The following is an 18,588-nucleotide window of genomic DNA, read 5'->3' as shown; positions in this document are numbered from 1 at the left end:
TCCTCTGATGGCTCTGTGCCAAGGGAGAGCAGGACAGCTTCACGTAGGAGTTCCTTTGCGGTCCTCCTCATCTTCTCCTTCTCCTTTTCCTTCTCCCTCTCCCCCTCCTGCTTCCTGGGCAGCGGTCTCCCAGAAGGACAACATGTTAGCTGAGCTACTGCGTGAGCACACTGCTCCACCTACTCCCACTTTGCCTTTAGAGCAACAAGAAGTAGTGCACACAGAACGGCAGCAGGAAGACCTCATCACCTCTGAGGAGATGGCCGATCAGGAGTTTCCCTCTGAGGAGGGGGACTCGGATAGCAAGTAGCGCATTTTCCCCGGTCAGCAGAGTTTAAGCCGCTGATCAAGATGGCCACTGAAGTCTTACAGGTTCCATGGCCTGTAGATGGCACCCGGAAACATTCCATATTTGAGGATAATCCTGCTCCCTCTCAGGTGTCTCCCTCAGTGCACCCAGACTTTCTCTTTGAGGTCCATTCATCCTGGGGACACCCGGCTACAGCGCTTGTTGTTTCACATTCCGTGGGGACGCTGTACAATTTGAATGAGGCGGGGAATCTCGGCTTGGCTGATTTTCCTCTGATGCCGCTAATCCCTCGCTGGTTCAAGCACCAAAGATAGCGCTTTTAAATAAAGACGCTACCTGCCCAAATAAACAGTGCAGGGTTTCAGAGGCGATTCTCAAGAAGGCTTACTCAGCCGGTGCGTTGGCCGCATGGCTGGAAAACTACAACAGTATCTTGGTAGCTTACCAGACCTGTTTAAGTCTCTCTCTTGGAGCCACAGACCAACACCACAACAGCTCGAGGAGCTGTGGTTGGTGAATAAGAACCTGCTCCGTAACGGGCAGGCAGTGGGCCGGAACCTTGCTGCGTTAGTAGCTGCAATAAGACGGCTCTGGCTTTCCCATGCATGTATAGCTGATGGGGACAAGACACCATTGCTGGATGCTCCTATTACTCCGGGACACACTTTTGGTCCTGTGGTAGATGATATGTTGCAGCGCTGTCATCGGGTCTGCGAAGGAACTGGTGCGTCTTCTTCCCAAGCAGCCTCCTCCAGTACGCAGACCAGCACCAAACTGGTGACCATGGTTCCAGCAGCCTCAGAGACCGGCACAGCCGGCTCCTGTTAAAGCCAGAAGGGGTTTTCACAACTGACCCACGGCTGCGCAAAGGGGAAACTTTAAGTTCCACCTCAAGCTATGCCTCAAGCAAAACAGCAACCCTAGCAATTTGCTGCTACAGGCTCAGGGCCCCTTTTCAGGGAGACAGCTGGAGTACTGTTGTCAATTCACCTCAGACACCTGGGTGCTCAATACTGTACAGACCGGCTATTCTCTGCAATTTCAACATGGTCCCCCCTCCCTTTTGGGGCATGACTACAACGCTAGTCACAGACCTGCGAGATGCGGTGGTGTTGTCTCGGGAGGTGACAGACCTACTACAAAAGCGGGATATTTGCAAAGTCCATCCTCTTCATTTGGAAGAAGGATTTTACTCCGGTACTTCGTGGTGCCCAAGCAGGATGGGCCTCAGACCAATCCTCGATCTCAGACAGGTCAACCTATATCTGAGTAGACGGAGGTTTAGAATGCTGACTATGCAGCAGTTGTTGCAGTCGATAAGGCCAGGCAACTGGTTCACCACGGAGGACTTAAAAGACGCGTATTGTCATATCCCCATAACACAGCATATGAGTTCCAGGTTCCATTCGGCCTTTCTCTAGCTCCCTGTGCCTTTTTGAAGTGCATGGAGGCTATTCTTTTTTTTTCTCTAATAAATTTGGAATCCACAATTATTATTTTTCAGATTTTTCGAAATGCTCAATTATTTTTATTTTAACCCGGCCCACCGCTGCCACCCCTGCACTGACTCGGGAGAGACGAAGACGTACACACGCGTCCTCCGAAACGCGCGTCGTCAGCCGTCCACTTCTTTGCACTCTGCAGGCCTGCCATGCAGCCACCTCAGTGCTACAGGCCCGCAGGCTATAGGGCGCATCCTGCACTCCACGCGTGGAGGCTATTCTGGCACCTTTGAGACTTGGAGGCATCACAGTTCTCAATTATCTGGACATTTGCACTTAGTCTCCAGTGCAGGCACAGCCTCATATGGAACTCGTCACCACCATCATTGATTGGGCCTGTTGGTGAATTGTGCAAAGAGCCAGCTCACACCCTCGCAGACAGCCTCCTATTTGGGAGTGCACCTGGACTCCCAAAGCTTGATGAGATGTGGGATCAATAAGCTACTAACAACCAAACGAGCAAGATGGGCCGAATGGCCTCCTCTCGTTTGTAAACTTTCTTATGTTCTTAAGGTCATGGTACAGAGTACGCAGAGTACTGGTACTGAGTTGCACTAGCACTGTCTATTGTGCTGACATTGTCTACTGTATGTACTGACACTGTCTACTCTGATACTGTCTATTGTACTCGCTGATACTGTCTGCTGTGTGTTCTGACACTGTATACTGTGCGTTCTGACACTGTCTGCTGTGTGTTCTGACACTGTCTGCTGTGCGTTCTGACACTGTCTGCTGTGCGTTCTGACACTGTCTGCTGTGCGTTCTGACACTGTCTGCTGTGCGTTCTGACACTGTACTGTGCGTTCTGACACTGTCTGCTGTGCGTTCTGACACTGTATACTGTGCGCACTGACACTGTCTGCTGTGTGCACTGACACTTGTCTGCTGTGTGCACTGACACTATTTTGAGTGCAGAAACCGGCATGGCAGGTGGCTTCCACTTCTCTTGGTCCCGCCAGGAAACAGCCCGCACCCGCCTTTCGCAGAGGCAGGCGTACTTTCAATCACTCTGTGCCTAGGCAACAAGAGTGAAGCAGCACCACAGACCCCTCGGTGCTCAACACTGTGCAGACTGGTTACTCACTCCAGTTCCAATACGGCCCTCTTCACTTCCGGGGCGTGACAATAACAACTGTCGCCCACGTGGCTCAGGAGGTAGCATCTCTGCTGCGAAAACGGGCCATTTGTATACTAGAACAAGAACAGGGGGGTTCTATTCCAGGTATTTTCTGGTGCCAAGTAGGGATGGCCTCAGACCAATCCTCGGTAAACCTGTATCTGAGTCGGAGACGGTGCAAGATCTGTTGCAGCCCATCAGGCCAGGTGACTGGTTCACCATGGTGGACCTAAGGGACACCTATTTTCACATCCCCAGAAAACCAGTGTACAGGAAGTACCTGAGATTAACCTTTCAGGGAACAATATAACAGTTCTGTGTTCTGCCGTTCGGCCTCTCTGTAGCTCCACGCGTACTTGCAAAGTGCATGGAGGCTATACTGGCCCCGTTGAGACTCGGAGGCATCAGGGTACTCAACTACCTGGACGATTGGCTCATTTGCACCGAGTCTCCAGCACAGGCACATGAACACACAGAGCTCGTTACCAACAACCTACATCAGTTAGAGCCCACCCAGATAGTTACCTGGACTCGGGGCTCATGTTGGTCTCCCTGTCAGACGACAGAGTCGAGAGAATAACCGCCTGCCTAGAGCTGTTTCAGCTCGGCAGGGCACTACCAGTAGTGGCTTTCCACAGGCTTATGTGTCTGATGGCAGCAGCATCCAACACCCTTCCACGGGGTTTCCCGCATATGCGCCCCCTGTAGGCTTGGTTCAACCACACGGCTTATCAGCCTGTGTTGAATTGCAACCTCCTGTTGACCTGTCCTTGGAGAACTTTTTTGAGCAGGTTCGGGGGGAAACACGTGCGCATTCGTACGGACAACACATCTGTGGTGTCCTACATCAACCACCGGTGTGGTTTGCGGTCACCCAGTCAAGCATCTGCTGTGGGCACAACAGAACCTCCTCTCATTCCTGGCAGTTTACCTGCCGGGGGTGATCAACTGGGCTGCAGACCTCCTCTCGAGGGGGGTCTCCAGCGGTGCAGAATGGAGACTCCATCCCGAGGTGGTCAGCCTCATTTGGGAGAGACTCAGGAGAGCAGAGGTAGACCTCTTTGCCTCCCAGGAGTCGGCACACTGTCCCCTGTGGTTCTTTATAAAAGGAGACGGGGGACCTCCACAGTTAGACGCACTGGCACTCCTGTGGCCAGCACATCTACTCTACGTGTTTCCTCCGCTGCTCCCGCTATGTCTGGAGAACTTCAGACAGGACCGGGCTCCTAATAGCCCCATACTGGCCAGGAAAATTTGGTTCTCCTCCCTGATGCTCATGCGCTGCAACCTGCTCAGTCAAGCGCAGGGCATTTTGTGGCACTCCAACCTATCGAGTCTACGGCTCTGGGTCTGGCCCCTGAACGTCTGCATTTGAGCCGCCTAGGGTCATCGAACAGGGTGATTGACACCCTAGAAAACGCCAAAGCAGCCTCTACCCGTTCCCAATATGGGAATAAGGGGAGCATATTCCAGACGTGGTGCTTGTCTCGTGGTTTCGAACCCACGACATGCCCCATGGCAGTTATACTGCAATTTTTTACAGGACCTTTTTGATGAGGGGAAATCCCCCTCTACTCTAAATGTCTATTTGGCAGCCATCTCGGTGTGCCATATAAAAATTCATTCAAACTCCCCCAGAAGCTCATTTCCTGGTGGAGCAATTTTTGAAAGGCACCCGGCGGCTTTGGCCACAGGTGAAGGATATAGTTCCTCGTTGGAGGTTCAGTGTAGTGCTTAATGTACTGATGAAACCATCGTTTGAGCCCATGCACTCAGCTGAGTATTCTGATGATACTGGCATTCTCAGTATCGAAAGCCTGTCCTAATTTTTTCAGAGGCAAGAACGAAGGTCACACTTCGTACTAACTCTGCTTTTCTGCCGAAAACAATCTCGGCCTTCCACATTAGTCAGTGGAATTGGAGGCTTTCAATCCCCCTCCTTTCCAATCTGACAGAGCGCGCTAACTCCATGCGCTTTGCTCAGTGTGGGCATTAGCGTATTATGTGGACAAAACTAAAAGCTGGAGGCAGGCACAACAATTCTTTGTCTGTTACGGAGCTAAGTCCCAGGGACAGGCTCTGTCTAAGCAGCGTCTGTCTAAATGGTTGACAGGCACAGTTAAGACTGCTTATGAACTGGCCAATATGTCCCCTCCAGAAAAGCTCACTGCCCATTCAACAAGGGGCATGGCGACTTCGTGGGCTTTGTTCCAGGGTGCATCTGTCAGAGACATTTGCGATGCAGCGTTGTGGTCCACTCCCCATACTTTTACGCGGTTCTATCAGCTGAATGTTGTGGATCCACGAAACCTTGGCTTTGGAATGAGAGTGTTAAGGGCAGCCTCAGAGTCGACCCTTACAACATAAACAGAGGTGAGTTCTCTCTCAATTTTTTAGCCCTAGCCCTTACTTGTACTGGGGTTCCTAATGGTAATGTGCAAGGTAGCCTTTGGCTTAGCCTTGTAACATTCCGGATGATCTGCAATATTGCCTTGCAACAGCTTTGGTATTCATACCCATTAGGTAATGATTACATTTTGTACTTGATAGGGAACGTTGGGTTATTATCATAATCTTGGTTCCCTAAAATAGAAATGTAACCATTAACTTTTAAGGTCGCTGCATCCATATTGCAACAGTCTTGAAGGAAAAATGATGACGATGTTTGAGTCAGCAGTCTTTTATGCCCTTGGGGGCGGGCTCGACTGCGTCACAGGCACTACGTGCAGCTTTGATATTATTATTATTATTATTATTATTATTATTATTATTATTATTATTATTATTATTTGTTTATTTAGCAGACGCCTTTATCCAAGGCGACTTACAGAGACTAGGGTGTGTGAACTATGCATCAGCTGCAGAGTCACTTACAACTACGTCTCACCTGAAAGATGGAGCACACGAGGTTAAGTGACTTGCTCAGGGTCACACAATGAGTCAGTGGCTGAGGTCGGATTTGAACCGGGGACTTCCTGGTTACAATATCTTGTTCAGGTTATCACAGTCTTTAAGGATACACACCCATTAGGTAATATTAGGTAATGGTTACATTTCTATTTCAGGGAACCAAGGTTATGGTAATAACCCAACGTTTCATTGAAATCTGCGGCTCGGTCTACAACTGCAGTCTTTTAAAATGATATATATTCTTTTTGTTCAACTGTTTGTTTGTTCCCGTGTTTGGTTTGTTTGTTTTATTATTTACAATGTTTTAAACCTGCAGCTTCTTTTCTCTGAGACTCCTTCCTGGTAGAAACAGCCTTGCCATTGACACTATCCTGTCACACTCGCCTATGTTCGGTATGTGTGGAATAAAGGAAGACTTTGTTTTGCAAAGAGCTCACGACAACAACAAAGTCAGACGATATTTTCAAACTGGTAGATGATTTTATGACTTCAGCAGAAATCAGCTGGACTAATTGAATCAGGGTCTGCACTGATGGAGCTGCAGCAAAGACTGCACTTTGTGAGGAAGTCGGTACAGAGCACCATTCCTTGCTCATGCATACATATATTTCATCTCAAGGAAGAGTTACGCACTTTCTTAGCTGATAAACCCGAACTTGCTGAAAGATGACGTGTGGCTGGCAAAACTGGGTTACCTTGCAGACATATTCAGTGAAATTAAGCTGAATAAAACTATGCAAGGTGGGAGAACACATTTTATTGCCCAGCGTAAAAGAATTGACGCATTCAAAAATAAATTACAACTCTGGAAGTTCGTGTCTGTGGGGGGATTACTGATATGTTTTGAGCTCTTACATTCTTTCATTCAGGAACGAAACATTGACTTTGACGTAATCAAACTGCCACTCTCTGTCCCATCAAAGCAGTTAGAAGAGCTCATTGATATTTCATCAGACAGCTCCCTCAGAACCAAATTCAGTGAAATGCCACTGGAGACATTTTGGTGTGAGTGCTCTGATGAATACAGCACTGCTTCTTCTGCAGCACTGAAAGTGTTGGTCCCATTCAGCACAAACTACTTATGCGAAACCGGATTTTCAGCCATGACATCGATGAAAACAAAGTACCGAGCCAGGATCAACATTGACCATGACATGCGTGTGTGCTTGCGAAGATGCACTTTGAGTAAGTAAATCAAAAATAATAATAATAATGATATAATATACAATAGTTTGCAGAAGTATTCACCCCCTACCAATAATGTCACATTTTGTTGAATTACAAATAATGTATGCACAGTTTTTCAAACAAACTTTTTTTATTCAAAGCTGTAGTGGTTAAACTGAACAGTGTTATATGAGGAGGTTAAATGTCAGCAGAACTTGCAAAGAAAATGTACAAAATGAAATTTACTGGTTGCATAAGTATTCGGCCCCTTAAGTCAGCACTTGGTAGAAGCACCTTTTGCAGCAATTACTGCTATGAGTCTTTTTTGGATAGGTATCTGCTAGCTTTGCACAGTAGGATGTTGAAATTTTTGCCTATTCACGGGAAAATTGCTTCAGGTCTGATAAGTTTGTTGGGGATCATCGATGGACTGCAATCTTCAAGTCTCGCCGTGAATTTTCGATTGAATTCAAGCCAGGACTTAGACTGGGATACTCAAGAACATTAATCCTCTTCTTGTTCAACCACTTCAGTGTGTCTTTGGCTTTGTACTGCTGAAATGTGAATTTCCTCCCTAGTTTTGGCTGACTCAAACAGGTTTTCCTCAATGATTCGCCTATACTTTGCACCATCTATTCTCTCCTCTATCCTGACAAGCTTCCCATTCCCTGCTGAAGAAAATCATCCCCATAACATGATGCTGCCACCACCATGCTTGACAGTTGGGATGGTGTTGACTGGGTGATGTGCAGTGTTGGGCTTGTGCCAGGCATAGTAACGCTTGGAATTTAGAACAAAAAGTTCAATTTTTGTCTCGTCTGACCACAAAACCTTTTTCCACGTCTGCAGTATCATCTACATGCTTTTTTGCAAAGTCCATACATGCTTTAAGATGAGGCTTTTTGAGTAATGGCTTCTTTCTTGCCACCCGTCCATCCAGGCCAGCTTTGTGTAGGGACCGGCTTATTGTTGATGTGTGAACACTGACTCGCATCTCAGACACAGAACCTTGCAGATCTCTCTAGGACATTGTTGGCTTCAGAGTGACATCCAGAACCAGTTTCCTGCTTGCCCGGCTGCTCAGTTTGGGAGGGCAACCTGATCTGGGTAGTGTCTGGGTGGTATGATGCATCTTCCACTTCTTAATGATGGACTTCACTGTGCTGAAATGTTCTTGTACCCTTCTCCTGCTCTGTGCCTCTCTACCACTTTAATGACATCACTGATGACATAACTAATCAAATGACAAATACTCCCCAAAGACTGGCCATAGAAACATAAACAGGGTGGGTTTGCTAAAATGTATGTAAAAAAAAAAAAAAAAATGGGGAGGGGGGCTCCATCTTTGTGCTACTACTCAGTGAAGAAATATAACCATGGTTGAAATACAAAATACAGACATTTAATCTATATTTTCTGTCTCCCATAGGTAACAAAAGGTACAATACTTCAGTCACGTTGTTTGATATATCATTGTATGCATCATTTATTTACAAATTTTACATTAAAATGTCAGTTATATCTAATGTCTTCTTTCTTTGTTTATCCGAGTGCGGTATAAGTTTGTATGGCTAAAGAATACCATTTCCAGTGTATGTATATCTTCACATTAATTGAAATGTTTTTTTTTTCTGTTTTTAATGTTCTTTTTAAGACTGGTTTAGAAATCTTTGCTAATCTTTTAAGTTTGCACATGTTTCATGTCATAATTCCATATACTGGGACATTGTTTCTTTTATGTCCAAAAGTAATTGGTGTAACAGCTGTAATGACAATAGATTTAGTATGCTAATTATATAAATACATTTGTTTAGTTCATACCATTGCTGTTTTTTTTTCTGTATTTATTAACTTTGTAATGTCTATTTTAAAATCATGTTTCACAGTTGATACTTATTTTTCTCTTTCTTTCATCTTTCACCCATAATAGTTTGATAATTGGCTAGTCCATTATAACTCCACGGACACTGGTGATTTTAATCACTATTACTGATGTGGAAGGACAGTTTTCTTCGTCTGTATTACGCTGATCAACTATCAGATGCTTTGGGACCAAGTTATGGTGAACGATTTCCCAGTGTTATGTTGCTATGGCCAGTCTTCAGGGAGCATTTGTCATGTGATTAGTTATGTCATCATTGATGCCATTGCTGATGTCATATGTGATGTCATACATAGACATAGGTGCAGAGTTCTTAACTCGCAGTTTCCTCACTTTAGAGGGTTTGGCTTGAGTAACCTTAATGTTACTTTAACACAGTTTTTGCAATGAATTTCTTAGGTTTTCATAGTTAAAAAAGAAATTTAAAAAAGTTAAGAAGGTTTCAGTTAACATTACTTATTCAATGACAGGTCAGGCTGGAATGGTTTGAGTGCCAGGATTGGCTTCCCCTGGGTGTTTCTGTAAAGTGAAAGTACAAGAATGTTAGGATTCAGGAATAATTATCATAATGAAATAAAAACGAATGATACATGTCAAATAATTAACGTATTTCTAAAAACATATATTTTGAAGAAATAACTTTATTCAACAAGCTATATAAAAAAAAGAATGTTATTTATTGTGCAGAGCATTTTATACATTGCATGACTGTGTTTCAACCAGACTTGTCTTATTTAATTGAACTTTTCAGGTATGTCTGGTTCAAACTTAAATCCTGTAGTTGAATGGATTTGAAGTGGCAAGGTTACAACTGATAGAAATAACAACACTGACATATACAATTCATAATCAATATATTTCTAGCACAAACAATATTTTAAAAAAAGCAACTCGCTACCCAAAATAAGTTGTTTAAACTCTGTTCATAGCACACAGAACACGTCTTTATTAGAAATATATTTTAAAGTGCAGATCACACATATATTATATGAATTACAACACAGATGTGTTTTATGTCTTTATTAGTTTTTATATAGCGCTTTTATCAAAGTGCTTTACAATGCATCCAACACATAAATCCTTCTGTGTTTACATTACTGTATCATTAGGCCTCCAGGCTACATTTAGGGTTATCAGATTTCCTGATTGCAAAACTGGGATTTTTTTTTGTTCAATTTACTACTGCATTTTCTAAAAAGGTGAAAGGACACGAAAGTATGAGACTTTTAATATTATTTCTTACCTTGTATGATGAACTCCACACACTGAGTTAACTCCCAGTCTCCATGTTGCTTGGTTCAGGAGAAAAGCCGATCTCTTTCCCAGAGATCCCTGATATTATCTTTTTTGGCAGTTAATAGTTAATATCCCTCCTCTATAACCCCCCCACCCCCTTCCTGGAGTATCATTGTCCAAATTTCTCCTGTGTAGGCTTGGGTAAGGACTCAGACTTTATTCATGGCAGATTCAAAACAAGGCTTGGTGTGCAGCTGTTAGCTTCCGGCAGCCAGTCAAACTGCAGTGGAGTTGTAGTCTGAGAGAAATATGGCGTTGCATTGTTGTATCCGATTCTCAATGTGATCCCAAGAAACAAATGCATTTTCGTCACTTTCCCAAAAGAGCAAAGCTGAGAAAAGAGGTAAAATAAGAAGAGACATTGGTCCTAATGTTCAGTTAAATAACAAGAATCCTCAAACTAAATTGAAATACTTACACGAAAATATATTTTTAGTAGATGAGGAATGGAGAGAAAACGTAAATCTGTTTATGAATATTCAAAAGAAAACAAATGTTTCAAAGTATGCAAAAATAACAGAAGTGGGTCAGATGAGGCAGAGGATGCATAGCGCTGCAAATACTGCTGCATTGAGGTACATGTTCGCGCTGACAATAAAAGAACATACTGTAAAATAAGCGACACATTAAACTAAAACAATAAAGTGAACTGTGAGACAAGCAAGCCATTTATCCTGCTTTTACACATGCTTTAGTAAAAAGAAAGCTCAGAATGACTGTGTTTGTCAGAGTGCTGTGCTTTGCTGGACAGCCACTGTTTATTGCAGAGAGGTATGTATTGGTGACTTAGTGCGACAGTACTGGCTGTAGTAAACCACTGCCTAATGCCGACAATCTGAATCGTAAATATTTGACAGAAAATGGTGATGCTTTAGTTGTCAATTTTCTTTTTTTTTTTTTTTTTATAATGATTTATAAAAAAGACAAGGCGAATACAGCTTTTTTTGTGCTGATGTCATGTTAATACCTTCTGTAGATACTATTTCCATCAGCACAGTGATTGACCAAACGTTCGCAAAGTACCAGCTAACTTGGGAAAATGTGGCTTTGACTTGCACAGATTCTGCTTCATCATACATGCCTGGGACATTATTAATCAGAAACCAGAACGGCTACTCATCATATTCCAGTGTTTTTTTCTGAGATTTTTTCCCCCTGATTTTTACTGATGTTTCAATTAAAATATATGTTGTACCGACTTTATCCCTATTTTAATATATGTAAAATAAACTCTGAAAAATTCCCGGAAATTTGTTTTTAAAGATAAAAACCAAAAAAGCGGAACACTACTTATCAGTTATTAAATAAGGATTCACAAATCAGACAACAAATATCAGACTCTCTTTCATTTAAAAGATAGAGGTTGGCTTAATTGTCAGAAATATATACCACAGACTGGTCATTCTGATGAAGTACTTTATCATAAGTTATGCTAATATTTCTTCAGAAGACTGTTGTTTACATGCATATATGTTACGTTTTAATGCATTAATCGTCCATGACAGAATCAGGCCAGTTCTCCTTGCAGCCTCTATACACTTATTTGTATGCATGGTAAATGTTTCAATCCTTAAACACTGACATGATGTCCTGTTTATAAAGTACATTATTTTAACGTTCCAACATCTTTCTGAGACGAGGCTTGTGAAAGTCTGTTTCAGTAACCTTCGAGGTTTTGTTAACATACTGTATTTGTGTAAATTGAGCTTTCTGTTGAATTGTGAAGCTGCACATTTTTCTACCAATTACAGCTGTTGCCAAACGAAGCAGGTTGATCATATTTGGAAATGTATATTGGTATTGTATTAAAGTGTTTATTTAATTTATGGTAAATCATCTGGCATATTCTCTCAATGTGTTCTTGTTTTCTCACGGCAAGTGACATAATACTCTAAGACACCTGTTATTACATGGCTTCTTCCTGCTGAACTGCTGCTGTTTACTTTTGCTTTTGGGTTGTACAAATATTGAGAACCACCCACTTCATCAAGCCCTTGTATGATTAAAGCTTCATTATAAAAATATTTGGAATAATATGTCAAAATTCCTTGCCTGCTGTAAAAAAGGTCAGACAGGTAAGAAACACATGTTATAGCACACGTGTATTTTTTTTTAAAACTGGACATCTGGTACTACACTAGGGTAAAGGAAGATCTTTGTTTCCAATCCTTCTTCTCGGCTTACCTGTTTGCACTTCCTGAGTGATTTGCACTTCCTGGGTAATGTTACTGGCTGAAAGCATGTCAGTCAACAGGGGAAGCAGCTGGTTAGTTATTGACAGGAAAAAAACATTGAAGGAGTGGGACAGTTTCACCCTCAAGGTTTCCAAGGAAGTGCAACACTAACAAAGCATGGCTGGCTTGCAAATATAGATTCCCTTAACCATGTGTAGTAACAACTTTAGTGTAACGTGTTTCTTTCCATACTGCACATTAGAGAGGTATATAACCTGTAATAATTACAGAATTTTTGTGTTAACTACCAGACGTTCTTGTGTACTAGCTTTTCTGTTTTCTGTAGAAGAGCCCCTTGCAGCTGTTCCACAGGGGAGGTGACAGTGCTAGGTTTTGAGTTGTGTATTGTGCTGTTTCTGTCTGACATCTGAACTTATTTGAAACCTTTGAGTATGTTTTTAACTGGGGTTCTTCATTGGAACACCATGATACCTGTTTCTCCACTCTCAGTTTCTTATTAGTTTCTGAGCTGAGTGGACAGCAAGCCATGATTGAGTGGGGCGGAGATACTGTGATTTTGTGAGCCTCTGAAAAATGAACGGTGAAAAGAAGCAAGCCTAGATGTAACTGAATTGTGCCAGGATGGTCTTTGATGGTCTATTCGATTACAGACATGAAAAAACTGAAATGGCTGCCATAGCCCCCACTTGAAACAATAATGTTTGATCAATTTCTTACAGGTAATACCAAAGGACTACAAAACTATGACTGCTCTGGCCAAGGCAATTTCCAAAAATGTACTCTTTGCACATCTTGATGACAATGAAAGAAGGTAAGAACATTTCAGGTTTGACGCTATCCCACCATTTTTGCTCACATGTGATTAGGGGTGAAATGACACATATGACGAAGTGCAGGTCGCAGTACGCTATGTATCACGATACATGTGGTGGTCCTGATTGGCAACTATAAGATCAAGTGATCATTTAAAATGAGTTTGGTCTTGTATAACCAATACGTACCTCTATTACGATACAGTGTATCAAGTAAAGAAAGTTTCATCGATACATAAGGAATCGGTACACCCCTACATCTGATGATCATAAGCTGTGAGATAAACATGACAGCAACCATCAAAACTCTTCCAGGAATCAAAGCACAAAAACGAACACAGATACATAAACTCAAATATCATGGTTCACATGATAGACGATACACAGGCACAAAGCTTTATAAATGAGTTGTATGATGAATACTCTTAACACAGGCCTGGCCATGTGGAATTGAACTAGAATATTGTAGTTTTTAAGAAGAAATTAGCTAGTGATAGTGAGGAGGATCAAGCATTATTTATGATTGGAACAGGTTAGTGTATATGAGCCATCTTTTAATTCAATAACAAGGGCTTGGGCTTCAAGCTGTCACATTGGGCTTATTTACAAGTGAAGCAGAGACTATACGCCATGTCCTTTGATCCTCTACTAATCAGGTACCACTATAACATTATCTCTTGGAACACCTCGGGTTCCCTCCCTGTCTGTGTCTTAATTTTTATGTTCTTTGGCATCTGAAAAATCAGGAAGGAATTCCATTGATACGATCATCAGAGCCAAGAACTGGCAAACAAAAGCTCTTCGCTTGGACAGTAACATTTCAAAGGATCTGAAGCAGGTAGGGGTATACCAGGAGCTCTGGCATGCCTTAGCTTGGACAGTGACATTTCAAAGGATATAAAGCTGGTAGGTGTATACTGGGAGCTCTGGCATGGCTCTTAGCTTGGACAGTAACATTTCAAAGGATCTGAAGCTGGTAGCGGTATACTGGGAGCTCTGGCATGCCTTAGCTTGGACAGTGACATTTCAAAGGATCTGAAGCTGGTAGCGGTATACTGGGAGCTCTGGCATGCCTTAGCTTGGACAGTGACATTTCAAAGGATCTGAAGCTGGTAGGGGTATACTGGGAGCTCTGGCATGGCTCTTAGCTTGGACAGTGACATTTCAAAGGATCTGAAGCTGGTAGCGGTATACTGGGAGCTCTGGCATGCCTTAGCTTGGACAGTGACATTTCAAAGGATCTGAAGCTGGTAGGGGTATACTGGGAGCTCTGGCATGTCTTAGCTTGGACAGTGACATTTCAAAGGATCTGAAGCTGGTAGGGGTATACCAGGAGCTCTGGCATGGCTCTTAGCTTGGACAGTAACATTGCAAAGGATCTGAAGCTGGTAGGGGTATACCAGGAGCTCTGGCATGCCCCTAGTTTAAACATGAAGGCACACCTGCCACTTTTTCCATGTTGTCAAACCACTGCTTTTGTTGTAACTGATTGATCTGTGAGTGTATGTAATTTATAAATACTTTTATAATGATGGTTGGACACTCTGAAAACCCCCAGGGCATTAGGGATGTATTTATTTACTAATGATGGGACAAATATTCAAATATTTGAACAAACACTGCTTGAAATGTAGTTGCATAAATACAGGATTTATTAATATATTTATACATTCTCAAATGCTGGATTTATTAATATATTTTTTACCCCTAATATATTATCTATACAAAATTACTTCTGTTTGACTAGCATAGTAACTGGGATTTGAAAATTGATAGACGCCTGTGTAACAGTTTTAAGTTGTAAATGTATTATGTTGAAAAATGGTCTAATAAAAAACCTGTATTTTAATTACTATCTAATAGATAACCTGCATTTTAATTACAATCTAATAGATAACCTGCATTTTAATTACAATCTGATAGATAACCTGTATTTTAGTTAGTGGGACAAATATCCAAGTGTTTGAACTCATATTTTTTGACATGTATTCGGATACAAAAATCAGATGTTCGTATTCGCTAGAAATGACAAAAATACCATTCTTATTTACCAACTCACCAGAAGTTATGACACAGTTTTAAAAATGGCAAATGAAAAAGATATTTGTGTGATATGTCAGATTTAATATATTAAACACAGGATCAACACAACAGCTCTGGGGCCTCTATTTAAAAGTTTCAGACAGAAAAAAGTAAACAAACCAGATTATGCGCGCACACGCATAGTGATCTCTATGGAAGGCCATCTGTGTCAAAAAAGCGTTGTGCTGCTTTAGAGCGAGCCAGAATCTCATGGGACAGAACAAAGGCAAGCATGTCATTCTGAAATGCCTCGCTTAAACAGTACCCAACTTGCTGAAAATGTTGTGTAATGATTTTTATATGGATTGTACATGTTATATATTTTTGGTTGCGACTTTCTGTTATGTGGAATGTAATAAACTAGAAACAAAGTTGAGTTTTTTTCCCCCTTCATTTTACAACGCCATTTCCAAGTTAAATTGTTGAAAGTTAAATTTCAGTTTTTGTTTGCTTGTTCAGCTACAAAAAGGCACAAGTAAACCTCATGTTTTTGCTTTATGAAAAGGTGTCTATGGCCACTGTTTACTGTGAAGAAACAGTAATGGCAAGGAATGCAAAAAAGCAAAATAAATAAATAAATAAATAAAATGCTGTGTCAACTTTATGTACTATTTATTTCAAGAATAAACAAAACAACATTTAACTTGAACTACTACTTGGCATCCATTGTTTTGTAGTTAATTCACTGGGGTAAAGTAAGGCCTACACAACGTATTCTTTACTCCTGGGACATTTTTCTATTTTAACATTTTACATATTGTAATGTCTTGCTGTAAAATAAAGGCACACACACGGGCCACGGCCATGCCCCCTGCCCCTGCTGCTATGCTGTCTCTGTCTACGTTCAGAGCAATATAATGGCTTTCACTATGTAACACAATTTTTGTTCCTGGGTAGTAAGTGTTATTTCCTAATTGCTTATGCTTCAAAAGTATAGAAAATGGCTATTATTCCCCACAAACTTTGCTTTTGTGACCAGGACAGTGATATTTTGAAATTGACCTATTTCCAGTGAGAAAACGGGCGAATTTGTGTCTTTTCGTTCACATAAAGTCAGAAAAAAACATATGAATCCAAATTAACATGTATTTATACTAAAGTAATACAAAAATGACTACAAAAGATTTAGAAGTGAGTAGTGTTTCGAGATTTACGATTATACTGTAAATCACTTTCACGAATCAGCCCCCAAATGTAGTCTCCCATCATGTTCTCGTTATACTGTCCTTGGTAGCGGCGTTCAAAGTCCAGTGTATCCTGGTGGAAGCGCTCGCCTTGCTCCTCCGAGTACGCTCCCATGTTCTCCTTGAATCAAGGCTATGGACTTTGAGGGACATCCTACAGCCCATTGTGCCGTAGTTCTTCACCAGAGTCTCAACCAGCTCCACATAGTTTTCGGCCTTGTGATTGCCCAGGAAGCCCCGAACCACTGCGACAAAGCTGTTCCAAGCCGCTTTCTCCTTACTAGTGAGCTTTTTGGGGAATTCATTGCACTCCAGGATCTTCTTTATCTGTGGTCCGACAAAGACACCGGCTTTGACCTTTGCCTCAGACAGCTTAGGGAAGAAGTCTTGAAGGTACTTGAAGGCTGCCGACTCCTTATCTAGAGCTCTGACAAATTGTTTCATAAGGCCCAATTTGATGTGCAGTGGTGGCATCAGCACCTTCTGGGGGTCCACCAGTGGCTCCCACTTGACGTTGTTCCTCCCCACAGAGAACTGTCCCGCCTGTGGTAGTGCGCCTTGGTGTCCCTGCTGTCCCAAAGGCAAAGATAGCAGGGAAACTTGGTAAAACCGCCTTGGAGACCCATCAGGAATGCCACCATTTTGAAGTCTCCTATGACCTTGATGCCATCTCAGAAAAATGCAGATATGTAACCACTTAGGCAGCTGGAACTAAACTGAACTGGTGGGCTTAAGGCCCCTGTATTTATACTACTATTTATATTACTGGAAAGTTCTAGAAGTTACTCCAAGTTTACTCAGCATTGAATCTATCTGGAATGTTCTGGAAAATAGGTACATTTCAAAATATCACTGTCCTGGTCACAAAAGCAAAGTTTGTGGGGAATAATAGCCATTTTCTATACTTTTGAGGCATAAGCAATTAGGAAATAACACTTACTACCCGGAACAAAAAAAAAAAAAAAAAAATTGTTACACGGTGTTACTTTTTGAAAAACGAACGAATATCCGAATGAATACTGAAATTATCAGCAAATATCCGAACATGAAAATCCTGTGTTAGTCTGTGGCAATGTGCCCCGCCCCTGTGTGCAATTGTGTGTTATGTGTTGTATGTTGCGTGCGTGTGTTAATGTTGGTGTATATTCATTGATACACAGGATATAAACGGGTCTGTGTTTCACGTGTATTTAAAAATGTAGATTTATATTTAGGCACGAGGAGGGCACAAATCACTTCACGTGCTGGTAAAATGTAATGTGTGGTCACGGGAGTACACTTAACTAATTCACGTGCTGGTATTCAAGTGAGTAATTAATTAGTAATTGAATCCCAGCACAACAGTATATATAGATGCACATTTCTGTCACTCGGGGTTGGGTGTTCGGTGAGTGGAGAATGAGTGTGGAGAAGGAGGTAAAAAGAATAATAATAAGAATAATAATAATAAGAAGAAAAGAACTGTCTCACTCACCGTGTTTCGTTTGTCTGTCTGTTTACTGTCTAGTCCGTTTTGTTTACCTGTTTATTTTGGCTACCAGTGCCGTGTCCTGTTTTGTGTTCAAACCTTTTATTTTCTGTTCTGTTTATTAAATGCTGAGCGACAGCATTCGCTCAGCTTCACCAAACCACATCTCTGTCTGTTTATTTCCTGCTTCTGGTCTAACGCCACCCACTCCGGCCGTCTTTGTGACATAGTTCCAGCACTAATTTGAATTATAATCTAATAGATAACCTGCATTTTAATTACAATCTAATAGAGCTAATGTATTTAAATAAAATATTTACTACATACAAAAAAGGTTAACAAAGCTATCTGTAGTTAATTTACACAACTAGTTCATCAAATTGTTGGTTTTGTGGCTATTTTTTGTATAACTGAATGAAAGTTTCTAAAACGTTTTTCATTTATCAAAGCATTAGCATTTTGGCATTTTTTTTCTTAGATAAATCAAGGTTTTAACACTTTGACTGCTTATCAGTTTCAATGCTTAGCGCTTGTGGTGTCTATTACCATCTAAAGATGACACACTTCTTACACTTCTGTTTTGCTTCTTGTGCGGTAACATAGAGCAGCCCTATACATAAATAAACTATCAAGTGAATTTGAAGCTTCACGGTCTGTTAATGT

At 41.7% G+C, this 18,588-nt stretch overlaps 1 protein-coding gene across 3 annotated transcripts in view; it reads left to right on the top strand.

The window, feature by feature from the left end:
• LOC117431083 (cAMP-dependent protein kinase type I-beta regulatory subunit) overlaps positions 1–18,588 on the top strand; it is a 184,184-nt gene that overhangs the window by 72,213 nt on the left and 93,383 nt on the right. For all 3 annotated transcript variants that reach the window (XM_034051703.3, XM_034051704.3, XM_034051705.3), the window contains one exon: positions 13,099–13,190. In XM_034051703.3, the coding sequence (XP_033907594.1) occupies positions 13,099–13,190 (92 nt within the window). The remainder of the gene's footprint in view (positions 1–13,098; positions 13,191–18,588) is intronic.

The sequence above is a fragment of the Acipenser ruthenus genome, chromosome 22 (genome assembly GCF_902713425.1).
Source record: "Acipenser ruthenus chromosome 22, fAciRut3.2 maternal haplotype, whole genome shotgun sequence".
In the NCBI taxonomy this organism is placed as follows: Eukaryota; Metazoa; Chordata; class Actinopteri; order Acipenseriformes; family Acipenseridae; genus Acipenser; species Acipenser ruthenus.
The sequence above is the reverse complement of the archived record's forward strand: the minus strand, read 5'-3'. Positions and strand labels throughout refer to the sequence as shown.